Below are 27,206 nucleotides of genomic sequence, written 5' to 3'. Positions count from 1 at the left end.
CTATCCAGATTTAAACTCTTTAGACGACAATTCTCAACCTCAATCTCCTCTCCTTCCCGAACCGAGCCTCCTGGGGTGGAGTGGGGGGGGGGGGGGGGGTTCCCTGGGAACACCACACACACACGCACACGCGCACACACACACACACACACACACTTCCGAGGTGGTAGCCTAAATGAGGTCTCATTATGTCTTTTAGTCCTCATACGTTCAGTCAAGTGTCAGTTACATTCATTTCATTTTACACTGAAAAAAATTAGGTGTTTTCCTAAATTTTCTATCATCGTGGTTGTAAAAAAATCATATCATCTAGTTCCAGATACAGTACGTTTTTCAAGTAGACATACCGTCTATTTAAAACAAAACAAAAAATCAACATATGGTCTACTTTAAAAAAATCTATCTGGATCCATATTAGTTTGGTTTTTGCAACCACTTGACAAAATAAAATTGACTAAATTCAACCCAAACATTTTTTGTGTATTGGCATGGATAAGTATCAGTGGCCGGTATCAGTCTGATACTGATACCTAGTCATGGTACTCACCCCATCCCTCATGAGCATTCATTCAATGCACATTGTGCTGCTCCCTCCGCTTTGCTCACCATGGCAGTTATTATACAACAGGAATGGGATTTGGGTAGGAAAGCACACACCTGTGTAACAAAAAAAAGGAAGTTATGATCGTGGCAGTTTAAGTGTTAAATCAAATCAAAACCTTCGCATTTTGAGTTGCGAGTTAGCGTTGTAGCACATAACCGCAGCACACGACTGGCGAGATCAGGGCGCACGGCAAGAAGAGAAACAAGATGAGTTGGCAGGAATCACAGTCGGTCGCCAATGCGGAGGCTGCAAGCTAAAAAGTCATTTGGCCGAAAATCGTTCGATGCAAAACGGATGAAGAGGAGGGATGGAAGAAAGGAGGGAGGGAAACAACGGCTTCCTGCTCTCTTCCACACAGACTTCCCTCGCTTCACCAGTGACGCTTGGCTATTGACATACTCTGTGTGTGTGTTTCGTGTCCAGAATGATTGCGTATCAACAAATATGTGACATTCAGGTGCCTCAAGTCATTTCTACAAGTGACTCCCCATGGATTGCGGAGGATATGTTCCAGGCACATTCTCAATAATTTGCAATATAAAGAAACAAGAAACAATTGTCTTTTTTTTTTTTTATTTCCCCGCTTCTTTGTATTTTGACACGTTTGGATGTATTAACACATTTAATCCCACTGGTCACATTTGTGAAGGACAACAATGATTTCATTTACAGGGCTCAAATTTTTTTTTAATCTCTTGTGCTCTTGACAGCATGAAAAATGAATGTTGATAAAGATGAAGCGTCATCCGTCATGCCTCCCTTCATGTAAACCGATCCGCTCTATAAAAGTCGTTTGGCTAACTTGTCTCTTCTTTTTTTTTTTTCTTCTCACGTGGCTGATAACAAAGATAACTGGACACTGGAAGCTAAAGTTATAATGGATTTAGCACGGCGAGAAGCATTTGCATGCCGGAATGAGTGGCTTTGTGGACAGCTACTCCTGGAAACTCACAGCCGCCCACGTCAACAGGGAGCACTTTTCTGTTGCGATACAGTTGTTGGGTTTTTTTTCCGTACAAGCTTGAAAGTGGACCAAACGCTAGAAAACGGCAAAGCCTGGACTAAAGCTGAGCTCCGCTAGATCATATCAAAGTGGTGTGTGATTTAAATTGTTGCCGTGGGAGTACTTTGTGTTATGTCACATTCAAGTGCTTTCCAGCTGCGGTCAGCTTCGGCCTCTCCACTGGATTTAGATTTCTTTTATTTTCTCCTCCAAACGTGTACGCATGTAGGCGTAATGTGTTGTCAATACTTCAAGCTCAGCCATAAAGTGAGCATTTCCATGAGCGTGTGTGCAATGTAGTTATGCACACGTACACATCTCAAGGTGCGTGGCCTGGCCTAAAGTGATCCCTATTTGAAATGCTAATTTGCTTCTCTTCCCGCAGGTGCTTCAAGAGTGTGTTGAAGCTAAATGGCTCATCCGAGCGGGTCATCGTGAGTCTTAATGAATTCACGTGTTCTCACATTACGCCGGGTGCACAAAGCAAACGGCACCTTGTCTCGTTTTCATTATTTTAGGGTGTCGTGGGGAAAAAAATGGCATAGTTAGCGTTCTTATAATCTATCTGTCACCTGCTTTGAAATACAAATGTAAAGCTATTCGGTCGACGTCTCGATTTCATTTAATTGGATGGAACCCATCAGGGAACCAGGTCAATTCCACGCACAACATCCATTGCTCATCGAAGCATTGCGAGCAAACATTTTTTGCAATGACAAGGTAATTCTAAAGCTCTATCAACACATTTCATCATCTATATTTAAGGATACTGTCGGGTTTTGCGTGTTGGTAGGACTTTTCAGGACCTTGTTCGAGTACTTCAGTTAGCTTTTTCCGGTGTACTCCTGTTTGTATTTTTGATGAATACATCTTGGTCAGTCCACCCCGCTCCTCCCTCCCTCCCTGCCTCCCTGCTTTTTGGTGTCCTCCAACTACCACCTCGCAAAACTTGACAGATTTACGCGTAATAAATAACGAGACCGGTGGTACTTGTGCACGGTAGACGGTTACAGAACAAAAGGGTAAAAATGATGGGCAAATATCGGCCATTCGGACGCTTATTTTGGGCCGATGTTTGAAAGGCCATAATTGGTTGGTCGATGAATCGATCGCATCCGATTTAATAGCCGTCTTTTATGCTTCCTCAAATGTGAGGCGTATACATTTTTGGGATAACGCACCAGCAAGAAAAGAAGGAAGACGACGACGAGATGGATTATGCAAATGGAAGCTAAAGCGCACATGTGGTGGATTGAGGGCGGCAAAGGAGGGGGTGTGATAAACTACAAGGAGCAGATTTCATGAGCATTCCTTAACGGTGATGTAATACTTGATGTACGGCTATGAAATAGCCACATGAGCCGGCAAGGGCTAATTGCTCAAAGAAAAAAAAGTCAGACCGACGTTACTTTCGTGTTTCTGCAGGTATATACTCGTCTATGCAGTTCGCATGATCAGGTGTGGATGGAGTAAAAAAAGAAATAGATAAATGACAAAGGTGAAATATAAACAATGTGGGACAATACCATTGCGGTCCGTGACAGATATACACCACAGCAGCTTCCAGTTCATTTTAGGAAATATCTACATATGCCAAATATGTGCGAGTATATGTAAACGTGGTAATGGTGGCTTCAAGAAGTGGAATGAAGTAAATTCCAAAACCTTTTTACCTTCCGTCCTCCACGTATAATAATTTGGAACACAGTGTATGTCAGAACCGAAGTGAAGCTTGAAAGGAAAAGGATAAACCCTTGGATTATGTAAACTCAAACTTGTCTTGCCTGCCCTTTGAAGGGATTATTTATTTGTTTGTTTATTTCCTAAACAGAGACATAGTGGTTGCCAGGTGAATGTTGTTGCGTTGTCGTCCCCCTTAGAGGTATAACAAGCGTAATCCTATTTCCATATCAGCGCTAAACATTCGCAGGCTGCCTTCCCGGTTCAGCAACCTATTCGTCATACTTTGTGTATGCCGACTCCTTGGTTCAGTCGCCGCCAGCGTCTTGTTGATGTGAAGAATCAGCGTCGCTTGATCTGTCGGCCTCGCTAATGGCGGCCCGTGAGAGCCTAGCGTTTGCTTGTTAACGCAGGGATGGCCATCGGGCGGATGCAAATACTGCATGGCGGCACGAGAGCATATACTGTACTGTATTAAGATGTCCGTGAAGAAAATGCTGACTGTATGTACTTTGTATTTTATACAAAGTGGCGCTTCAATTGTCAAATGACTACTTGTACACTTATTGCGTGCTGCAGTATGCCCGTTTTTACTGACCATATTGTTTTAATCCTCATTTAGGTTGAACGAATTGCGAGAGTGCTATCAAAAACATGTCATTTGAGAATGTATTTGATTTAAATATAGCTTGATTTCAGCAAATACAACCTCCTAATGCTGACCTTCCAAAGACCCCTGCCCCCGGTCCTCCGCACCACCAACACATCATTTGTCCTCATCCGACCACCCGGCAAACTCTTCACCTTCACAGTCATCTTCACAGATCGGCCAGGCTAACGATGGCGAGATTTGGGTGCCAGAGGCCGGCCTGATTATGCTAATCCAATGAGACTGATAAGAAGACGTCAGAATTTGCTTGGTAAACAACAGCGGTTGCAGAGAGGAAATACGAGACAGCTCATTAGGTATGCCTGTATGCTGTTTATAGAAGTTTAGGTGACGTCAAATCAAAATGATTGGCAATATCTCTCAAGGCTGATGATGTACGGTAATTATACACTCAAAACAATGTCCAGAACAAGAAGCGTGTTGTAAATAAATGTGTGCTAAATTCACGTGTTCATCCCCCTACTCAGTCCTCGTCCTCATTACGCCGCTGGCCTTTGCCCGCGCTCCTTGTGGACTGAGTGACTGAGGCCCGTGGGCGGCGGCAGTCGTCGCCGCTTCATTCGACCGCAACTCATCAAAGCGCCACTCCGCTGCCCTTTCTCTGCCTCTGCTCGCTGCTCTTTTCATCCGCAAAACCCGAATGTGAATCACGGCAGCTGCAGCGCTGCTTTTTTTTTTTTTTTTGCACCACCGTTTCTATCCAATTTGCTCTTTTTGCAGCTTTAAATGCTGAAACTCTCAAATGCTAGGCTGTACGAGGACAAAAAAACACATTTTAGCCCTTTTAACTATGAGGGCCCATATTTGGTAATTGGACTTTTCACTGCTACACTTACGCGTGTAACTGATCCCAACCAATGAACCGCCACATACAAAATGAAAACACTCACTAGGAGCTGCTGTAGGCCACAAATGACGTCCTGACGCTCACAAGTCTAGTTCTTGACATCACTCCTTTGGCCACGCCCCTTAAAGCCTCACATCCAACACAAACAGAGCACATACAGTAACCATACTATATTAATTTTACAATATCGTGCTATTTATTTGTGAAAAATACTTTTCAAAACTAGTATTTTTGGGAGGGGTGGGGGTGGTCTGGAATGGATTAATGGCATTTCAAATCATTTCAATGCAGTAAATTGATTTGACGTACAGCGTTTTTAATTGGGAAATTTCCATGAAGCATTTTATTACATCTTTCATAAAAAATATTAGAACACATTTTTTAAAAAGTAACCAACGGCATTGACAGTTCACCATTAATTATATAGCTACATGTTGTGGCATGCTTCGGAACTTGAGCTTATTCCTAATGACAGCGTAATGCATGACATGGAGTGGCTCGGGAACGGTTCCATTTGAGAGACTTTTGAAGTTGTTGTGCCATCGAAGAAAACTGTTTCTTTATGAATTCATTTAACAAATTAAAAATCACTATTATTTAAAAACAATGTACAGTCGTCAAACCAGAAAACACATTGCTTTAATAACTTTATGTTCAAGTTCTGTGCAAAGGTACAACACATTACTGCACTCACTTTTTTTCCCTTCATATCGGACATAACTTGAAATAACGCACGCAGTTTAGCATATGAGCTAAAAGTGAAAGGGATAGAGGTGGTAACACTGAGGGGATGCCATATCAGTGGGCGTATAATTAACTCCGCAAGAGTGCTGATTCAGTACACAGATAGTTCTAATGGCGCGGGCGGGAGAACGGGCTCAGGTGAAAGCCTCATTAGAGATAAGGGAAACACAATAAAAGTGCAAACGTGTAGTGAAATAAAGTCATAAAAAGATAATCAATCCAGTATTACAAAATAGATATGTGCCGTGAGAGTTGGCCAAGCCACGCAGACTCACCCAAGAGCGTCACAATACTGACACCTATCGGCTAAACGACGTAAATATAGGATTCAAATTTGTTGATTCATTCTTGAATACACATTCAACTAATATTTGTTTATGATATTATTCACAATAAATCAGTAATTTAACGAGATAAATACATTAAAAAATAAATTTTAACCAATGACTTTGTATGCAGCGATGGCTGTTTGAAAGTGATCTATAAATACTGTTGACGTGACTTGGTTTTGTGGTGTAAAGAAATTAACCAAAATAAGTTAATCAAAAGTGTGCGCTGACTCTCATTTAAGATGAATTTGAATGTGATTAGTTCATTCAGAGACCAAGCACACCGCAGATATAAGTGGGTGTGGGCACTTGTGCAGCCACATTATTGTAGTTATTTAGATTTCAATCCTTCTTGAAAAGATTAACAAAAATGACCAAAGCAGGTCATATGCACATTCCTTGCAGTCCCGTATTTTCACTACCATAAGATATGACATAAAAGTCAATTTTCTCCAATATGAATGGGGAGCCAAATAATGAAATAATTTATTTTTTACTGTATAGTACGTACAACTTTATATATACACACAGAGACACACACACACAGTCGTGCAATTTTTTTCAATTGAAGATCATTTTGGGGTTTTTTTTCCCCAAGTAAGAGCACATTAAGAAGAAATCAATCACCAAGCGCTTTAATGTACAGATTTATTTTGAAGATGTCCATTTCTTTTCATCCATAGCATGACAATTGCATCCAGGGAGATGAATGTCAAGCTCGGGACTGTAATTACGACAAAATATGAGCCACAAACACCAATAAATTAAAGTCGCGCCAGCATTTATAGAATGTTAAATGCGTATAAACAAGAAGCTCTTTCAAGCCTTTGCACTTGCAACCTCACAGCATGTTTTAAGACGTGCAATAAAACTGGAGAAAACCCACTCAAGCAGAGGGAAAACAAGCAAACGCCACACGGGACGCCAGAGACCAGATTCACACCCAAAAGTTCACAACCCAAAGGCAGACCTACTAACCATGACGCCAGTATGCAGCTCTTTTTCCAAGATATCGTTTTAAAAACCACTACCGCATGACTACATCATCCATGTAAAAACAACTTAATATTAAATATTAATATGAAGCCGTTTTAATCCCCGAAATTAAAAAATATATATAAAGGCCTCCAATGACGAGAAGCCGTTTTTGCTAGTGTGTATCTGTCTTAGCCTTGATGAACAAAGCTAGAATAGAAATACAGCACCTTTCCATCTCAGCCATGTCCATCCACCTGAGCGTGTTCCCCCGGGCTGTCAGAGGGCACATCGTCCGACTCAGGCAGGAGACCCCAACTCCTGAGCAGAACATGTCGTTGGGCAGGTGGCGTGGAGAAATAGTCCCTTTGTTTCTGGGAGTAAGTCTGCGAAGGAGTAATGATGTTCCTGTAGCTCCAGTCCTACGGCGTAAAATAATGTGATGATGGGAATGTGAAGATTTCCATGTGAAACATTTCATTTAGGCTCCATGGTACCTGCCACCGCAAGTTGAAATCCTCCAGTAAATGAATCCTGGCCTCCCTGGAAGGCACACAGTCCGGAGGGTCAGGCTGGACCTCCTCCGGGTCCATTTTGATGTCTTGGAAAACCAGCAGAGCTCTGATGGCAAACCAGCCTCCCAGTTTGGGGTGCACGCACACACCGAACATCTTCTGTCAGGAAAAAATGGAGTGCGAAAAGTCAAAGCACAGCTACACCTGCAAAAGAATATTTGTAAGGCTGCAGGACTTTAACAAATAATCTAATAACATCTACTTTGTTTAGAGTTGTTAACCGACTCAACACTTTCTTGCAGTCTTTTAAGCATTCACTCCGCCAACATTACAAAATTCTACAAAACAAGTGTAACGTAAACGTAAATCAGGTTACAAAAATAGCTATGAGGTAAGATATAAAAAGTGATTACGATTACTTTGTTAGCCCAGGGTTGGTCGCTGACGTCAGACTGCTGGTAGTAGAAAGCTGCTCCTGACACGTGTGCAGCAGTCTGTGCTAAGAACTTGGGCTTCCTGCTGGGCAGCAGCTCGTAGTCGTAACTCACATCAACCTTCTGTCCAGCAAAACTCTGCAGACGACAGAGGAGACAAAGTAAGGAGGAGAAAAATATTCTCTACAATTCATCCACAACAATTCATGAACTCATTTACTTGTTTTTATTTTTATGTATTTATTTTTTGGGGTTAAAAATAACAAACAGACTATAAAAAAAGACCCACACCAATTGGGACTATTTACAGATTTTTTTTTGTGTGCACTTTTGTCTGATGGCGTCACGCAGGTCGTTTTCTACTCCTCTCAGATTTTTTTTTTTTTTTTTTAGCTCTGGCTTGTTAAAGATATGTTTTCCACTTCTATTTTTAAATATGATGTACAGTGGAACTGTACTACATCAACTACTCTGTCGCCTCATTTTTATCTCAATGATTTTCATGTGATATTTCCATTTTTATGGCATGCATCTTTGACCGTCCAAAAAGAGCATCGAGTCATGGTCCCTGACACCTAGAGATAGTAACGGGTTACTACATATCCAGGATATGAATATCACAAACCTGAGAGAGAGCAGAGGTGACAAAGTGTTTGACACACTGGTCAATGGGGTCAGAGAGTCCTTGGCATCCTCTATCCTTCATGAAGGGAAGGAAGGCTTCCTCGAACATGGAGGGAGTGCTGAGGATCAACACGGCCAAGCTGTCATCCGCGTAAGGTAGGTGCAGCTTGGCGGGCAACACAGAGTTGTACCAACCCACCTGAAAATACGGAGCTGAGATGGTGTCAGGTGGAAGCATTACAGTGCGACAGCAAGTGCATCTGCTAGTTGCTGCAATTAATGTGGCATTTTGACGTTTACGTAATACATAAAGTTAGAAAAGTTTCATAAAAATACTTTGGCAGTTGGAACACAAATACCTTCAAGGTGTACACTTCAAATCCGAGTTTTCCAAGACTCTCCTCGAGTAACTTTTTTACGGTTTCCATGTTAACGTTTGAGGCCGCCATTTTATGTGACGTCACCATTACAGGGCGTTTTGGGATATTGTGTTCTCATCTCCTGGTGATGACGCTGGGATAAATGAGACTTTACAAGAAGATGTTCACAGTCCAAAAGAATACAAATGCTTTACACAATGTATTGAATCCAAGAGGTAGTCAATAAATAGGGCTGTACTGGCATTAAAAGGCAAAATAGACAACGACTATAACTACAATTCCCAGATGTCTTCGGGAGTTTGAATGTGACGTCAACATGCCCTACACTGCGCCCCATTATTTAAAAGTGGCTCGCGAAGCTAGGAGTAATATTGACACTTTTTATTATATTATTATATATAAGTGGTTTTAGTTTTTTATAGAATCTATATGACCGTCTTGTATTTTTCTATTTGATGTCGTTATGCGTTATTACTGTACTATAGCGCTGGTTGCTAACTCGAATAATTACAGTAGTCCAATTTAGCCCGAGAACAAAATATTGGTTAATTCACATTAATCTGAAATATTTTGTGCTGAGGATTGTGTTTATTGGTCGGAAAATTCTATCCCTGAGTAGGAGTGCCATTGTAATTGAATCTCCCAGCAAGTGTCAAACTTGTCATAAGGCTGTTACATCGGTACAGAAGTGTAAAGTTAGTTGGTGTCAGCCTGCTTGTTTATCCACTGATGACTAAACAGATGTTTTCTTTATTTCCTTGCAGATCAACTGGAAGATGAACTGGGACCGCCAACTGAGTTCCATTCTTTCTGCAGCTGACGACAGCGTGGCCAACATGAGGGTGAGCAGGCCTGCCTTCTAATGCCACCCTTCCATAACCATTCATTCATTCATTCATCTTCCGAGCCGCTTGATCCTCACTAGGGTCGCAGGGGGTGCTGGAGCCTATCCCAGCTGTCTTCGGGCAGTAGGCGGGGGACACCCTGAATCAGTTGCCAGCCAATCGCAGGGCACACAGAGACGAACAACCATCCACGCTCACACTCACACCTAGGGACAATTTAGAGTGTTCAATCAGCCTGCCACGCATGTTTTTGGAATGTGGGAGGAAACCGGAGCACCCGGAGAAAACCCACGCAGGCCCGGGGAGAACATGCAAACTCCACACAGGGAGGCCGGAGCTGGATTTGAACCCGGTACCTCTGCACTGTGAAGCCGACGTGCTAACCACTGGACTACCGGGCCGCCCCCTTCCATAACCATCGTATCCAATTTAATGTACTTAATGTTAATTCTTCACAATATTTACGACAAGTATAATAATATTCTAATCTTCTATGTTTCCTCAGGGGAGGCTGTCCTCGCTGGGGAACTCCAGCAAAAGGGAAGAAGGTGGGTGAAACTTCCTGTATGTTTAAACAGAAAAGGTGGAAATCCCTGCCTAGCAACAGTACAATCATTATTGTTGGTGAGCTTTCAAACGACATTTCTACTTCTCCAGAATCATTTCCATTCAAGGAGAAGTTTCATGATTCAGATTTTGACAGCCACGCCGTTTGCGCGCCATCACCTAGCGCACAGCAGCTTCACCGTGTCATTCCCGAGGTCCAGTGGGCAGATGTAGCCTCCATCCAGTCTCAATTGCAGACACAGAACCAGGTGATGGATGACACTTCACCTGCATCTCCTAATGAGGTCCAAACGGAACAAATTAAAAGTTGTATCTCAAGGCACCACTATATTTGCTCTCGTGCGGCACGTAAAATTATTTATAGATGTCAAGCACATGATGATAGTTCGAATTTAAAGTTTTGAGGCATATTTTTTCCAGAGCTTTTGTTTTTTTGCTTAAACTTTCAACTCTTCTCTAGAATCTTGGTCATTTCTTCAGTTGAACTCAGTGAAACGAACAAAGGGTTTCAAATGTGAAAAGAATTCCACATTTGCTTTCTTGTCCCACCATTGTCCTTTTTTTCAAGGCGATTGAGTCACTCACCAAGAAACTCGATGACATGGAGCGGAATAAACAGTCTCAGCAATTTCATATCCAGACGCTGCAAGGTAACGCAAAATCACGATTGGATATGAGTATTCTAAGGAGCACAAATAGTCGATACATAACAACAACGTGTCTTCCAGCGGAGGTTGACAGGTTGCGCGAAGATCTGAGAGGGAGGGGATGTGAAAAAGAAGACATTCCAGGAGTGGAGCGAGAGATTACCGATGTTGGAGCAGCCGCCTTCCCTCAGACGAGGTGCGTCAAAAGCCTTTACCCAGGAGAGCTTGAAAGAAATCTTTTCATTTTGCTCTCTTATCACAGCTGGAGCTCAAAGGTGTGCCGAGCGGAGCTGGAACACCTCTGCAAGGAGGTAGATCAATTGAAAACCCGACTGAGTGAGTCACACTAAATCTTCAGGACTGTACAAGTCCTGAGCATCATTTTTGGCTTTCAGAGCAAATAGGCAGGCACAGTCTTGCCCAAAACATCATCATCATTGTCATCTTCTTGCCTTGTCCTCTTACTTATAATTTATTTTTTATGTGTGTTGCTCAAAAAGGGAGGCAAGAGGAGGCGATGATGCACCTGGAGAAAGAGGCCCGAGAGAGCCGGCGACAGTGTCAGCATAGCAGCGAGGTGCATCCATTTAGTTTGCTGATCTCACGTGTACTGTATTTAAATTGAGGTTTACAGTAGCGGCTTCCAAACATAAGGCCGCCATTTTAAAAATGTGTTTTTTAAGTGCTACGTTTTGCGCCACATTCTGATTTGTGTCGATGCCCAATTTCTAAACATAACATTAACGATCCTTAAGTTAAACACTGCTTGAAAGATTGTCAGCTTGGTTCAAATTGATTTTTGTTTTGGTTCTGAATGTGGAATTGCAATTTGGCTGCTTCTCAGTGCATGTCTCAGTTTTGGGTGCATGGGTCACCCCAAAACTGTAGAACCTTAAACAGAAAGCTATGTACCGGGTTTTCCAAAATAACAATAGTAGTGTATGTACATACAAAACAATTACCGGTATGTAATTGATTGGTTTTATTGTGCAGCCTCGTGGGAAAGTGATTAGCACATCGACCTTACAGTGAAGAGGTACCGGGTTCGATTACAGCTCTAGGCTTCCTGTGTGGAGCTTGCATGTCCTTCCTGTGCCTGCATGGGTTTTGTCCGGGTACTCCGGTTTCCTCCCACATTCCAAAAACATGCATGGCAGGCTGATTGGACACTCTAAATTATCACATCATTTTATATTTTAAGAGAATTGTCTTAACAGCTTGGAAGTCAACCGGCGCCACAGAACTAAGTGTGTTTGACTTTCGTGGTTGCACATCTATATTTCCAATTCTGTATCTCACTACCGTGTTGTCTGTGTTCTTTCAAGCAGACGATTCAGGAGCTGACGGATCGCTACCAATCTCATAGCTCAGATCTGGCCAAAAGTGCTTTTGAGTATACACAAAAGGAGATCCGCCACATCCGGTACGCGTGTCTGCTTTTCCACGTCCTGATTGTTTGCCGTCTGATTCACCGGCATGCAATTCTCGATCTCGCCACAGCGCCACTATGTCAGAACTAGAGGGTGAGGTCATGCGCCTGCGTGAGCATCAAGCCATGCTACCAGCAAGTAAGACCTGATTTCCCCTCCTGGTCCAAGTCCCACCTTTTTATAATTTTTAAAATAACTAACAAATCCTTTGCGCAATGTTTTTGTTTTGTTTTTATGTTGACCATGCTTTGCTTTACGCTTAGTGGTCCCAAATGGCTCGCCCAGGCTCGGCGAAAGGCTCAAAGTTGAAGAGGCCAAGCAGGACTCTGACTCAGAGGAATTCAGCCCTACTGTGAGCCTGGCTGAGATCAGCTCAGAAATCTCACTGCTGGATGATCTGCGTGACTCAAACACATTTCAAGGTGGCAGCATAACCCTTTAAACTATCATGCCTTTTTCAGCCCTTTTTTCTGAGGAAGAAATATATACAGTATGTGGCCTCTTGTTTTGACTGACAACCAGTCAACGGTGTAGTCTGCTTTTTATTAAAAGTAAATTGGGATAAGTGGCACCTCACCACTTTCCCGGACAGGAAAAGCAGTTCTAGAAAGCTGGAATGGAATCTGGAGTGATCCTGTTAGAGTGTAGACCTCCTTTCGAGGCAGAGCAATATCTGTTATGTTAAAATGAAAACAAAACAAGAAGTGTAGGGCGGCCCAGTGTTGTTGGTTAGCTAAATAGTTAATGTAATTTTAGGGAACTGTGTGTGTGTGTGTGTGGGGGGGGGGGGGGGGGGGGGGCTTACTGTAACAAAATATCCTAGAGGAGACTCCAAATGCTTCCCAGAGTCATTTAGGATCATTGTTTATACACAAACAGCACCAGTGCTTATGAGAAATGAGTGTCTCTTTCATCGTCATCCCAAGTGCATCAAAGGATGACCTCCTACGCACACACATTAATATACTGTACTAACAAACTAGCTTTGCTCCTCCGCCAGCTCTTGAGCATCAGGATGTTCCGTCCAGAGTAAAGAGTGACTTCCTGGACGAGGAGGAGTATAATGACGAAGACATCCTGGATGACGACGATGACGTGAACCTAGAGCTCGGATCTGACCTGAGTCTGACGGACCTCTGATCCTCTTTTTTTTTCTGTGAGGTCAGTCATTGGAATGCACAAGGAACAGTTTGGGCATGTCAATTAGCAGGGCATTGTGGTTTGTGGTTTCCAGGTTGCCTTGCAGAGTTCACCCCCTATAATTGCAGGTCAATGCTCTGGTCAACAATTTATTATTATTATTTTTAATCAGAGATGCAAGTAAACATTTGCGGAAGATTTTTTTTTTTTTGCACTGATTCCAAATCTGCCCTTGTTTTTCTCAAACCCATCAAATGTTCGCACTAGTTCTACTACTATTACTACTACTCCTAATAATAATAATAATAATGACAATAATATGATATGTAATTTAGTTAGTAATATTTCTCTATTAAGGGTTCAGTTCAGCAACAGGTGGAACCTTTTTTTAAGCGTTATGGCTATAAATTAAAACACAATCTGTTTTGAAGAAGGTCAAACATAAGAACAAAAAATGAAATATCTCAAAAACATGATGTTCTGGGGGAAAAAAGTGAATACCTTTTTTTTAAATCGGCGTCAAAAATACATTTAGGAACACATGACGCCATCTCTGATATTATTTGCTTTGCCACTATTTGGCGTGATTTAAAGTGATCTTTCTTTTGGATTTTTACAGTGCTTACTCACGCGAGGGAAAGGAGAGCCACACTTCCAGACGCTCGTTTCAGTCATTACGTGAACAGCAAAAGAGTGAGCATGTTCACGCAGATGCTGTTGCTGGCCACGGTTCTCACCCAGAGACTCTTACGCAGACCCGCCTCTAAACGAAAGGAGAAAAACCCCTGGACCAGATACCATGAGAAGAGTCCATAACTCCTGGGGGCATGTCATCTCTCCGGCAAGTGTGTGCGTGAATTTGCCTCTGATCTTACCGGGGAGTGTGCATGTTCAGCCCGGTATTTTGCCATCTACTCTTCCATGTTGCTCGGCTGGTGGGCTCTGGTCATCTTGCCATCTAGTGTATGCGCAAACAACAGTAAGCACCTTACCAGCACGTATCATTACGCTCAGTCGGCTGGGTTTTATCATCTCACCAGGAAGTGTACGCGTAACAGTGGACTGGAGCTTGCCAGCAACTGATTGTAACCGCAGGGTGGAGCTCTCGTCAGCTTTTGGCTTCTACTTGTAGAGGGAGAGCCCAAAGTGTGGAAAAAAGAAAGCAAGCACCCGTAAAGAATGTTTTCACTGATGGAGGAAGCGCTACATACACGACTATGTGTCGTGTGTACACAAATATCTGGTTTGTCTGCGCCGACCATAAAGAGCGAAAACACAAAACACATTTCAAATACCTTTTAATAGTCATAATAATAATTGTCCATCATCCACATTGACCAGCAAAGCCTCACAATTCAACAATGATGCGTTTGACACCTCAATAGATAAACACAAGTGCATCATTTTTAAAACGTGGATTTCCACATGGGTGCATCTCAAAGGGGAATGCAATTTATTTGAGTTTTTTATAAATTAATCCAGGCGCTCGACAATAACAGTATTTACAGTATTAACACTTCAAAAAGGCCACTGCTCCAGTCGTATGTTCACCTCACATGTGGAAATGACATGAATGTACATGTTTAAAAGGCACTCTTAAACTGAAATGATAGGGGGGCGAGGGGCATCACCAACAATACTGTATTTGAACACACCCTGGACACCTCATTAGGTACAACCACTCAATCAAATCAGAGCATCACTATCTTTGTGAAAGCGCCATGAAGCTCTTGTATTGCTCGGAGAGATGCACCTAATGTTGTGGCCGACTAGAGTATCCTTTAAATAACCCATGAACACAATAATTTGAAACACACACACACACTTAAAAGCCCAGGCATAGCTGAAACGCGCCCTGCAGAAACAATAACTTTTCTTCGAAACAAACATAGAAAATGTAAATAAAGTGCAACCTCATTAAACGTATAATTAGGCCGTTTGTTCTGTTCTTCTCTTGGGCCTTTGAGTCATCCGAAAAGCCTTTAATGATAGGATTTCTGTATTTCCTCAAAATACAAAAAATATTATTAGAGGAAATACAGAAAATGCAGAAATGAGAAATGGGTGCATTTTGTGCGTACTAATCAGAAATTGACATTTGCTGCAGAACCCGACATAGGTGGTATCTGTGTGTTATGTATCAGAGCCGCCATCAGACCTGGATACAATTGTAGCTAACCACATAACCGCATGTGGTAAGGATCAACAGTCACAAGAAGACAGACCGGGTGGTTGAATCATTACAAATGTTACCCTTGAAGAAAGGCTTTTGGGGGGAGTCAGTGGTTGGCTGTGCATCCATATCAGTAGCTGTACATAGACAAAGGTGTTTCCTCCATCATGTCGTCCTAAGCAAGGAGAAACAGGAGAAAGACACAGAAGCCAGTCAATATAAAAGGGGACGTAATGGGAAATTGACTTCTTAATGGCCTGGTATAAATAGTCAGCTCTCTGATTCCACTCAAGTTCAATGCTCAGGATGCCCCATGTTGTCATGGTAACAAACTCTCCATTTGCCCAGAAGTATGCGAGGAAGAGTTCACTCACTTGCACAAAATAAGCAAATTCCAGCCCAAATATAATTGTAAAGTTTATGACAATTCCATTTTTGTTTTTAGTGCTGGCTTTTCAATATAAAATAATTTTTATAATCCAGCGTTGGGAGTTTTATTTTGCTTTAAAATGCAGGCACATGACATTTTTCCTTTTCATTGTTTGCCTTTCAAAATGAAATTAATTTTCAAATTTGATGTTGGGACTTTTATTTAGCAAATAATTTTCTGTATGAGTATTTAAATGCTTGTAAATGGAAATATTTACATTTCCCAGGCATAATTTCCAAAATAAAATAATTTTCCACCCCTGATAGAGCTGGGATTTTACGTTTGGAAATTATTTTATTTTGAAATGCAGACAGGAAATAATTGTTTCTGGTGCTTATCTTTCAAAATAAAATAACAAAAAATTCAATGGTGTTGGGCTTTTGTTATGAAAATCCATTTTGTTTGTATCCTGTCACCAATACTCGTTTTTCGAGACAAAAATGATTTTAAAAATCCAAACGGTGTTAGGACTTTAATTTTGAAAATCATTTTATTTTGAACAGCTAGCACAATAACCTCTTATCTTTCAAAAATAAAATAATTTTCCAAATAAAATGTCCCAAATGTGATGGTGTTGGGCCTTTTGATTGATTGTTTTACTTTGAAATGCTGGCATGGGAAATAATTTCTGGTGTTTGCCTTTCAAAATAATTGGTTGCACAAATTTGGTGGTGCTTGAACTTTAATTTTGAAAATCACTTTATTTTGAAATACTGGCACCTGGAAATATTTGTTTCAGATTGTTGGCTTTCAAATTTAAAATATGTTTACAAATTGAATGCTGTTGGGACTTGAGCTTTGAAAATCATTCTCGCTCACCATGGGCAAATCTTGTAGCCTGCGGAACTCTGGCCTGTTGTCTCGTCGACGCAGTTTGAGGAAGAGGAGCAAGGTGATGACTGCGGCGCTGACTATGAAGGCTGACACCAAGCCGGCCAGCAGAGGATCCAGCGTTGGGGAGTCGTGGACGGCTGAAGTGGGACCACAAAGCACAAGAGACGCGTCCGAGCTTTTCACTTTATAAAAGGTGCATAAATGTATTCAGTGCCGACATAGTTACAGTTACCGGTACATTCAAGCAATTTTAATTTGATTTAAAATGAAACTATTTTAATTTAAGCAAAAATTATTTTCATGCAGTTTATAATATCATCGCCCACAGCATAATTGCCTGAGTAATTTTTCAGAATTTTTGGGAGGGAAGAAAAATTTTCAGAACGCACATTGGTATTTTTTTATTGGCTCTTTTTCCTTTTGCTTATTTTTTCACTCATCTGGTTGAAGTTTTTCTACTAATATCAATGTTTTAAAAACTTACCAATGTGTGTGCTAAAAAATTCATTTTTGCTTGTTTTCCAAAAATACTGAAAAATGACTGTAATTATGACTTGATAGTGGATGTTTTAGGAAGCGTACTGTATTAGTTTGGGAAAGTCCCTACTGAAGGTCCATAAACCAACTGCAGAGCTTGCCGCTGCTATCTACACACGTTGCTATGGAGCACTGTTTTGCCAACTCAAGGGTTTTCACATCAAGTAAAAACAACCACAGAGGAGCGAGTCATCCATCCTTCTCTAGCTTATGGAAAAAAGGCAAAGTGCCAAATGTGGACTAATAAAACCACAGTGCCTGGGAAGCAGAAATCATGTTTTTTTGCAGAGATGTCCTAAAAAATTCTCTGCCAGGCAGATGGAAAGATAAAATGAATAGAGCGGCACGCTATCCCAATGGATCGAGCACGCCGTTGTGGGTGTCTAAATAATTGAGTGGGTAGATTTAAACAGCTATGGAACACGAGTCCCATGACTGTCTCCAAACAGAGGGAGCAATGTGGAGGGCCTGGTGGCGACAGCACTTGTGTGTAGAAGGAGAAAAGAGCTGGCTTGTGTCTAAACAAACAAACGAACAGTGTTGCTTTTGTTCATAGGCCAGTTTAGTCTCTGTCATCATCCAAACAGTGAAAAGCCAAGGACATATTTAGAAGGCACTGGGTGGCTCTTTTGCATTTAGGGCAAGTAGGGAAGTGCCGATCCTACCGCTGAGTTTTGGTGAGAGAAGTGCGGTGGACCTACAGTACATCTAGACACGCAACCATTCACTGTGACACTCGCATTCAAACGTCAGGACAATTTGGTCTTCTATTAAAGTGGAAGCCAAGTTAAAAAAAAAAAGGATGTTTGAAATACTATGTTCTGTGTCTCTAGTACAGGCAGTCTAAACACGGTTTTCTTATTATTATGTTGGTGGCTGTTTTCAACCATCCTGCAAGGTTGACATTTTATGCAGCAAACTGCAAAATGTCGACTGAAATTGACGTCAAAACTGGGTTTGGTGACATGACTCACCTTGTTTGCTCCAGTGCACTTTGGTGTAAATTTTCATTGACTGCATAATTGAATATAATTGGCTGATATTAGATTAGATAATAACTGAAAAAAAATCCCACCAATTTTGTGGGCTATTTTTTTTCACACAACACATTACAATAAAAGATCATGCATTCAAATGTCTCCTCCCCAAATGTTGTCCAAAAAATCGTCCGATACCAAACAAATACTAAACGACAAAGTAGTGTGTAGCAGTTGATTGGAAAATACTTTGCCCAAAAATTTTTTGGGGTTTTATTGATTCAATTTTTATTTATGAATCGCTCAGTTAATCACTTACTGGATTTTTATTCTGCCAAATATTGAAATCGGTAATAACCTAAAAAATATATCCATATCGGTCACCCCAACTTTATTCTACTGAACTTGGAAGATAAAGTCAAATTTAGTACCGGACTTACTGTTGCCCTTAACGTTGAGCTGCGACGGGGTGTCTGCATGCAGTTTGGTCTGGGTGGATGTGAGGCTCGATAGGTCGACGGTGGTGTGCACGGGGGCTTTGCTGGAGGTCCTCTGCGCTGACATGAGAGTTGTCATCTGAGAGGTGGAGGTCTCTCTGGAGGAGGTGGTTGTGAAGCGGGTTGTGGTGGGCGTGGTATATTGCTGAGTCGTGATGGGCGTGGGTGTGGTACGTTGACAAGCCGTGGTGGGTGTGGGCGTGCTATGTTGCCTAGCTATGGTGGGCGTGAGATATCGCTGAGTCGTCGTGGGCGTTTTATCCGAGGTGGTGCGAGACAAGGGGGTGGACACGGCAGCTGCCCGGCTCAATAGAGTAGTGGAGACAGGAAGGGAGTCCGGCGGCTGGTGTGAATTTGTGTTGGCCTGGGTTTTCTTTGAAGGGCTGTGAGGAGATGTTGCGTCAGAGGCTTGGATGATGAACGTGGGGGTAACGGAGGGCTTTGATGTCATGACGTCGGTCAGGTTGACGGATCGTTGTGGGATGGATGTCGCTGAGGTTACCAAAGAGAATTGTATTAGCTCCGCGGTGAAATTAATAGACTGGGATATTCGCAGTGCTTTACTTCCTTTTTTCCAAAATAATTCACTTTTTTTTTTGCGATCGAAATTCAACACACAACATTTCAAAATGATCGCATGAAAGAGAGTCTTTTTTAATTTTTGCAAATTTAAGTAGATATGAAATAATAACATGAGGGGGGGTGTGCAGCACTGCAAAAACTTTCCCTATGCACTTCGCAATTTCATTTCATTTTAAAATAAGCTTGTCACAAAATGAGCAGAAGCACTATGAATTCTTTCTGGATGCACAGCATCTACAAAAGTATTTCCTTCAACAATCTCCTGTGCCTCTTGTAGATGGTGTCCACTCCAACAAATAAATGCCTCCTTCAAACAGATGCCTTTTTTTCCCCTTTGAAAAAAACTGTATTATTATTATTATTATTATTATTATTATTATATATCGTGATTCACATTGTTTACAATCACAAAACATTCATGAACAGCCGTTGAGCCTATTTGTAGTCAGTTGCTGACCAAAACAGCAGAGTAGCGACACTCAGAGAAGGTCGCCGCTATCTGCAGAGCTCGGTGGCGCTGAGTCGTGAAAGCAAACTGTCGTCTGATATAACCCTCAAGTGCCTGGGAATGTGTGTGTTTGTGTGTGTGTGTGTGTGTGTGTGTCCCTACCATTGCTACTTTTCTCATGTTATGATGAAAGTCCTCACACGGCATAGCTGTAGAATTATTTCTCACTCTCCTCACGTTTACATTATTTAACCCTCTGCTTTATGCGAATCCGATAATAACAGTGATGCATCAATGGAGTACGAAGTAAAGGCTGTGAATTCTTACGTATGTACATGCATCGTGCCTTGAGACACCAGTTTAGTTTGTTCCGTGACCACACTTGTGACTTAAAATAGTCATTTCTGAAATCATCTTTCCCAAATAACATGAATTCCATATAAAGTCAAGAATTTAAATGTTTTGGCCAAATTTTGTCTCAATTCAATTGACATTGTGCTTCTCCTTCAGGTGTTGTGTGTGCCCTGGCCATCAGGGGGCAGTATAATACAGGCATATATACTGTAGGTACGGAAATTCAAGAAGAAATTAGAAAAAAAGTTATTAAAATCTATCCGTCTTGAATAGAAAAGGTTACAAATCATTTTCTAAGACTCAGGGGCTTCAGCAAACCACTGTCAGAGCCATTACCCACAGATAACAGCGGCAAACATTCCCAGCGGTGGTCGACCAGCTAAACCAAGCGTTGCAACGACGACTCATCCAGGAGGTTGCAAAAGAACCTAGAACAACATCCAAAGAACTCCAGACCTCGCTGGCCTCAGTTCAGGTCAGTGTTCATGACTCTACCATAAGACACACTGTATGTTGGTGAAGTGAGTTGAGGTGAATGCTGCCATCATTATGGGGTGTTTCTATACTTTTGAAGGGCAGGGCGCCTTTTTTCATATCATGCTCTATCGTTATCACTATACTTTTCCTCTTTGCCGCCGCGGGCCTTACGTTGGTGGTACCATCAGCTTATCACCATGTGTCAACCTCCTCGATACAATAACGAGCAAATATAGCCCAGCTAATGACTTCCCGTAGCTAATTGCGTCCATAAATCTCCCTACTTACTTTTCCCTTGGCTTGGCTGTGGCGTCGCAACGGCGACTTCCCAATGCGTCGTCGTATTGTTGCCAGTCGAGGAAGTGGCGTTGGAGCTCTTTGGAGCAATAATGGGTGGCAGATTGCTGGTGAGATCCAGGTCACGTTCTGGTGCTGGTTGTGCAGTATGCTCATTACCTAATGGGAGGCAAGCAGAGCCAAGCTTAATTAATGCTTATTTGGTGTCATAGGCAACCGGCTTGCTAAAATACAGTCCACGCAAGATCCAAAAAGATCAGAATTACAAGTTTGGGTTCCGTGTGGACGCAAAAGTTGCACAGTCAGTGAAAGCTGTGAGCAAAAGCAGCAAGCAAGTATTTAAAGCCTTTATAAAAACCATGCCATGGGATATTTGCAGCTACAACATTGATAATTATTATTCCGTATCATTCCATGTTTACGATCACTATCAATACACATGATATTTTTGACGCACAATCAACATGACATACAAGACTTTTAAAAAAAGTCTACACGCACCTATTCATATGCACTGTTTTTGAGATAAATGATGTAAAACAGTTTTCCAACATGAATGTGGTTTATAACCTGTACAACGCAATTAAGGTTTTGCGGGTTTTTGTTTTTTGAGAAGGGAAGTAAAAACAACTGAAATACAGCAATGCGGTCGCACAAGTGCGCACATCCTCTTATAACACCATCATGCGTCACTGTAGATACTAGATGTGGTATTCTTTTGTTGATGACTAGTGTTCAGCCTTCAAAGTTGAACCTTGGCTTCATTAGACCATAATCTGCCGTATTTTGTGTATGGGAAGATTTTTGGAATCACTATGCTAGTGCTGTCATCCAGATTACTGCTCAGTCAATATGGCAATTAATATGACATTTTCACCTACATTGACTATGAAATGATTTATTTTCATCAGCATCATCATAAATCATAAGTCAAACAATCAAGAACATTTGCTGAGTGAAAAGGGTTGCAGCTGAAGCATTGCTTATAATGATATGCCAATACAAACACATGCTAAAGTACACAATCATCTGAACCAAAGGCATGACTATCTACTTATTGTGTATACATTTACTTGACTTGAATAAAACTTATACTTTCTTAAATGTCCACTGATAAATGATTCCATATTTTCACACCATCAACTGATATGCACCGACTTTTGAAGGTAGCATGAAAGCTCGGTGTTTTAAAATTCCCTCTTCCTGTTATACCCGCTCGCTCTATCCTCAAACATTTTCTGAACAGTGCGGGCTAGCAATATGACACACAGTTGTTAGCGCCACCACATGAAGTAATCATGTCTTTTTAGGCTTTAATTTGCTTATCGAATGAACGCGGCTTCCCTTTTCCATTGCTCTTGATCAGTTTAACTAGTTTTGTTCCCCTTCCTCCTCCTTCCCAACATCCTTTTGAGGCAAACCAGAACGCTGACAGAATGTAATGTCATTAGCGTTGGCTAGCTCATTAGCACAATGCCTTTCATTACCGCAACAATCACTCACACACGCAGCGTTCAGCAGTCTAACTTATTTCCAGCGACCTTGACTGCGAATTGTCCCTGTTGTTACCCAGTCACAGTCATGCCAATATGAGATATTTTTAGCTTCATTTACAAAAAACTCTTTATGTGATTGCTCAGTTCCTAAACATTGAATGTGAATGTATTAGTCCTAAATGTTAAATATGACTGATTAGTTTCCATACCATGAGACTTTGTTAATCACTGCTCCATGCCATTATCCAGTCACAGTCACTATAAATATGACATAGTTTCAGCTACATTTACTGTGAATTCTCTTATAACGATGCTCAGTCACAATTAGAGGTGGGTAAAGTAGGCAATAACTGTATTAAAAAATGAAGAATGTTAATTAAAGGTAATATGACTCAAGCAAAACCCCGTCTTCCAAATAATTACTTAAACAAGAGTAGGTATTCAGAAAAATCAGGGTTTCATAGTAATAACAACAACAATCATTGAATATATAATATAGTCATATATTTAGTAATATTTAGGAATTAATTATGGGTTAGGTTGAGCATCAGGATAGGCGGAATTTTTTTTTCTTAAAGCCATCGCTGATTAAAATTTGTTTCTGAGCAGTGTTATCAATGACTACAATATTGATTTTAAAAATAGGGATGATCACCTTGGCAATAACAATGAAGAAAAAATTTCAAGTAAAAAAAAAGTACCGGTATGTTGACTACTCTTGACATGTACAATTTATTCAAAACGTTACTGCAGAATTTGCAACAGCATAAATGTAACGTGTTACAACTTAAACGTCCATGCAAATAGACAGAGGAGCCAAGCTGTACAATACTGGCCTTGTGCAGCAACCTGACTCAAATACTCTATAAGACTTTTGAGTTTTTGTATATGTTACGCTCCATGCATGTGTGCAGAGTGGGGTCATCTAGTACAGAGAACCACTGTTACACTCGCGCTGCAAGTTCGAGATGGTCTACACGAGACTCGACATGTAGTAACCCGCTCCTGCAATGCTCAAAGCAGGAAGGTTGTCCTACCATCTTCAGTACCTTTGCTTACCGTCAGGAAAAGTACAGGCAATGTATTTTTATTTTCTTCTTGACTCTCTTAACCATCATACATGTGTAAACACAAGTCTCATCAATCCATTTGCCATGCCTTTATCCTCAATCATTTTACGGTGGAAGTTGAAGCTGATCACAGTTGACTTTGGCGTAGCTAGCATGTAGCAGTCGCTAGTTTCATTTAGTGCTCTTTGTCAAACATTATATACAGATGGACCCAAGTTGATGACATTTAAGCCAACAATTTCCTCTAAATTGTGAGTCAGGCTCAAACGTTTAAAGCTTTAATCACCCACATATAATGTTTTCTCACAGCTAAGAGCATGTTAGTATTTTGGTTAACGGGCATTTTGTCATTGCTCATATTGCTGGTGTTCACCGCCATCTGACTGACCTCAAACTGTCTCTAGTCTGTCATTTCCTCCTCCGCTCCAATATCTCACCCTGTAATCAATGTAACGATCGTCTCTGAGTCTGCTCTTAAAAAAAGAATAACAAAAGGAATAATGAGGTATTGTGTTAATATAGGCTTGACTTTGCAATTAATGCGCTCTCCAAATGTGTGTGATTGTGAGGGCATCTCTGGTTCATGGCCTTCTTTTTGGTACGGAGTTCCATTGTGTCTAGGTCTAGGCTCTCGGATATTTGTTGGAAGGCACTCAAAAGAAGGCACCTCTTGGTTGATTTGGATGTGTAGTGGGATTAAAAAGTCCCCACACCTCACAGGTTTTTGTGTCACAAGATAGCCAAGAGCCCAACGGTAACTTTGACATAGCTGCAGGAATTTCTGCCAAGTACTGGCTGGCTTAGTACATGTAACAACAATCTCCTATCGTCTTCATAAGTCTGTGCAATGTGGCAGAGTGGCAAGCCAAAACTGTCCTTCTTCTGACTTGATTGAAATAGAAAATGTAACATACACATGAACATGTTTCATGTCTTTGTACGTTTCTGTTTTGATATAAACGTGTAAATGTTAGTCAGGCAAAACAATCATATAACACACTGAAACACATCTGGACTACAATAAAAGAATGGACAAGTGACAGAAGTGAACAATGCAGGAATTATTGCTCTTTCTGTCTGGACTACAATAGAACAATCAATGTGTCACGAATGTCAAGGTTTTATTCCTTTTGCCTTGTTTTAATCTACTGTTGTTTAAAAAAGAAAATCAAATAACACGCAGTAGCCTCTTCTTCAGTCCTAAAATAGCAGAATGTGTGAGATGTGAAGAGTGTTAATTACCTGCCATCTCTGCATGTGTCAGAGTCTTGTAATTACTTGATAAAGTGCTTGCTGGCTGGATTTTTGTACTTACTATAGCTCGACAAAAGCTCATTATCATCTGATAAAACCCAGCGTGACAAAATCAAGAGGCCACTTTAAAACACAGTGAGCGGAAAGTCCGCACATGACCTACAGTGGTCTACGGTAGAAACCCAATTAAGTGCGAAGACATTAGAGGTGTCATTATGTCTCACTGTGTGCTTTCCCTGTCCACTGACAGCCAATAAACGGAAACTTTATTCTAAGAATTGAAGAACTGACGGGGGTTGTGGGGGGGTTGTGAACATGGAGGCTGTGTGTCATAGATGAGCTGAAAGAGCAAGAGGAGGGGGAAGTGTGTCAAAAGCAAAAGTGTGAAATTAATAACAGAGAAATAGAGACAGCTCCACTTTGCCCTCCTTGAGGCAAAGAACTACTGTATATTTATGAACATCACACCAAAATCGTCGGTTAACCTGAATTGAATTTCTTGACTGCGACGCATATTATATCTTGAAGCAGATGCTAATGCTAATAGGATGCACAGTGGTACCTTGACTCAAGCAAGCTGTCTGGGTTTGGATTATTTTTGTATTTATTTATTTATGTAATTTAAATCACAAGGAAGCTTAAGATACGTCACCGCTTGACTTAAGTGGGGTAAAAAATTGCGGAATTAAGGTACTGTAATGCACTCGTATGCGGGCAAGGAGAGCCACAGTTAGTGATTACCTTTCAGCTGTTTACTGAAAAGGACAAACTGTCAAATATACAAATACAAAATACGAACATTAGGAATGATTCCAGCCAAAGCCAGTGCCTGATTTCACTCACAAGGCCACGCCCCTTAACGGCACACCAACCCGCTACATCCACCACACAAATACTGTACTACAGTGTGCGTAGTCGTTACACTTTTTAAAACCTGTTTATTTCTTTACAATCTTTTTTTCCTTTTAATTATGTGCACGGCTATTTGTTTTTTACTGTATTAAAACGCAAAAAAAAAATCCTCTTATTTTAGGGAGGAGTTGGAACGCATTCATGTCATTGCAATTTATTTCAATCGAGAAAACTGATTTGATATACAGTTGAATGCCACTCTTTCAAGGATAGAGACCAAGCTGCCCCTCAAATAGGGAAAATCGACGTATAACTGATGGCCATTAACATATACAGTATATCGATCCATTAAAATAATTTGGGGAAAAAATACATTTAAAAAATTAATAAACATCCGTCCTCACGCCCCAAGACAAACAAAAAACTGTCTTGCTAGCAAACTGCAATTTCTTTTAATCCTATTTGTCTGCTCTCGCCATCGGCATTTTAAGAGTGTGAGGAGTTTTACAATATTTTTATTAGTTGTTGAACATGACGCGGGAGTTACCTCCCCTTTATCCTTGGGTGACAACTAGGAAAAGTTAACATGATACTTGACCGAGGTCAAACAATATAACGAAATACAAATGAGTGTGAGCATTTGTACTTCGTTCCATCCCACGACTACAATCTGAACAAGATCAAAGAAAACAAAATAGCATAAAAAGTGGTACCTACCATGATCAGCAGATCCCACATGCAGCAGCAGCAAGGCACCAAGGTAAATACACACTCGAACCTCCATCGTCATATCTGTTTTTCCTTTAAAATTCTATAATCCACGGTCACTCAGTCACTAGTGTACTGTAGTGCACTGCAGATTCTGCTACTGTGTATTGATGTGTTCGTGGCTGAAACAAGAGTCTCTCTCCCTCTCTCTCTCTCCCTCTACTCGCTCTCTCGTTTACCAGAAACAGTGCCACGTGTTCCCGGTTCAAAAATAGCACGCTGACCTCACGTCTTTGACTGTCACGAAATGTCAGATGAGCATCAATGCAGTCGTGATAATCCATTAAAAACAAATAGTATACAGTGTTATGCTTTTCAATACGGCCCCTTTCGTTAGTGTCAAGTCACACAATGTTCATGATTCATGTTATAATGTCAACATTTGGCCACACGGTGACGCTGTTTCCCCGTGTTTAAATAGATTTGACTGGTTTTCGTTGGCCCATTATTTGATACGTATGCGCGCCGCCATATTGAATGTGTCAGATCTGCCCGAAAATGAACGCAATGAATGGATTGGACTGAAGAGCTCCAAAGTACACAAAGTTAATGCCTTTCGTTCACCCCTTCACACACCATATATATTTTTGTGGCACCAAAAACAACATATGCCAAGTTTAATCAGATTATTATAAATTCTTCGTCCCATATATTTTCAATACTGCCACGAATTTGACCGATTGGACTCTGCCATATGCCAAGTCCATCAGGACCAGAACAAACCGA

At 41.2% G+C, this 27,206-nt stretch overlaps 3 protein-coding genes across 5 annotated transcripts; 1 reads left to right on the top strand and 2 right to left on the bottom strand.

The window, feature by feature from the left end:
- Positions 1 to 146: 146 nt before the first annotated feature.
- mmachc (metabolism of cobalamin associated C) lies at positions 147 to 9,109 on the bottom strand. Of its 2 annotated transcripts, XM_052073252.1 has the most exons (6): positions 8,785 to 9,109; positions 8,427 to 8,624; positions 7,787 to 7,939; positions 7,350 to 7,526; positions 7,083 to 7,274; positions 147 to 657 (listed from the first exon to the last, which is right to left on the bottom strand). In XM_052073252.1, exons 1-5 carry the CDS (start codon positions 8,890 to 8,892, stop codon positions 7,092 to 7,094), a joined length of 819 nt encoding a protein of 272 aa, XP_051929212.1. In that variant the 5' UTR covers positions 8,893 to 9,109; the 3' UTR covers positions 147 to 657; positions 7,083 to 7,091. The 2 variants fall into 2 exon arrangements, with proteins under 2 accessions (XP_051929212.1, XP_051929211.1); XM_052073251.1 differs by lacking the exon at positions 147 to 657 and having other exon boundaries at positions 6,512 to 7,274.
- LOC127605602 (uncharacterized) lies at positions 9,103 to 15,373 on the top strand. 2 transcript variants are annotated; one of them, XM_052073240.1, is made up of 12 exons: positions 9,103 to 9,170; positions 9,570 to 9,647; positions 10,156 to 10,198; positions 10,308 to 10,465; positions 10,786 to 10,867; positions 10,946 to 11,200; positions 11,365 to 11,441; positions 12,193 to 12,287; positions 12,365 to 12,432; positions 12,558 to 12,716; positions 13,295 to 13,455; positions 14,054 to 15,373. In XM_052073240.1, the coding sequence occupies exons 2-11, from the start codon at positions 9,582 to 9,584 to the stop codon at positions 13,432 to 13,434; spliced, it is 1,143 nt and encodes a 380-aa protein (XP_051929200.1). In that variant the 5' UTR covers positions 9,103 to 9,170; positions 9,570 to 9,581; the 3' UTR covers positions 13,435 to 13,455; positions 14,054 to 15,373. The 2 variants fall into 2 exon arrangements, with proteins under 2 accessions (XP_051929200.1, XP_051929201.1); XM_052073241.1 differs by lacking the exon at positions 9,103 to 9,170 and having other exon boundaries at positions 9,495 to 9,647; positions 10,946 to 11,060; positions 11,127 to 11,200.
- LOC127605605 (integumentary mucin C.1-like) lies at positions 14,716 to 26,822 on the bottom strand. Its single transcript, XM_052073244.1, has 5 exons — positions 26,430 to 26,822; positions 21,032 to 21,199; positions 18,826 to 19,374; positions 16,857 to 17,008; positions 14,716 to 15,782 (listed from the first exon to the last, which is right to left on the bottom strand). Exons 1-5 carry the CDS (start codon positions 26,500 to 26,502, stop codon positions 15,738 to 15,740), a joined length of 987 nt encoding a protein of 328 aa, XP_051929204.1. The 5' UTR covers positions 26,503 to 26,822; the 3' UTR covers positions 14,716 to 15,737.
- Between the last annotated feature and the right edge of the window lie 384 nt (positions 26,823 to 27,206).

The sequence above is a fragment of the Hippocampus zosterae genome, chromosome 8 (assembly GCF_025434085.1).
Source record: "Hippocampus zosterae strain Florida chromosome 8, ASM2543408v3, whole genome shotgun sequence".
Lineage (NCBI taxonomy): Eukaryota > Metazoa > Chordata > Actinopteri > Syngnathiformes > Syngnathidae > Hippocampus > Hippocampus zosterae.
The sequence above is the reverse complement of the archived record's forward strand: the minus strand, read 5'-3'. Positions and strand labels throughout refer to the sequence as shown.

Coding starts and splice junctions, on each gene's coding strand:
- mmachc (XM_052073252.1), bottom strand. CDS start 8,892: ATGGTGACGTCACATAAAATGGCGGCCTCAAACGTTAACATGGAAACC. Junction 7,940..8,426: donor TCACCTCTGCTCTCTCTCAG/GTTTGTGATATT, acceptor TGTCGTCTGCAG/AGTTTTGCTGGACAGAAGGT. Junction 7,527..7,786: donor ACCAACCCTGGGCTAACAAA/GTAATCGTAATC, acceptor TTTTCCTGACAG/AAGATGTTCGGTGTGTGCGT.
- LOC127605602 (XM_052073240.1), top strand. CDS start 9,582: ATGAACTGGGACCGCCAACTGAGTTCCATTCTTTCTGCAGCTGACGAC. Junction 10,466..10,785: donor AATTGCAGACACAGAACCAG/GTGATGGATGAC, acceptor CTTTTTTTCAAG/GCGATTGAGTCACTCACCAA. Junction 11,201..11,364: donor TCAATTGAAAACCCGACTGA/GTGAGTCACACT, acceptor TTGCTCAAAAAG/GGAGGCAAGAGGAGGCGATG.
- LOC127605605 (XM_052073244.1), bottom strand. CDS start 26,502: ATGACGATGGAGGTTCGAGTGTGTATTTACCTTGGTGCCTTGCTGCTG. Junction 19,375..21,031: donor ACAGCCAAGCCAAGGGAAAA/GTAAGTAGGGAG, acceptor TGGTAACCTCAG/CGACATCCATCCCACAACGA. Junction 15,783..16,856: donor GGCTACAAGATTTGCCCATG/GTGAGCGAGAAT, acceptor CTCCTTGCTTAG/GACGACATGATGGAGGAAAC.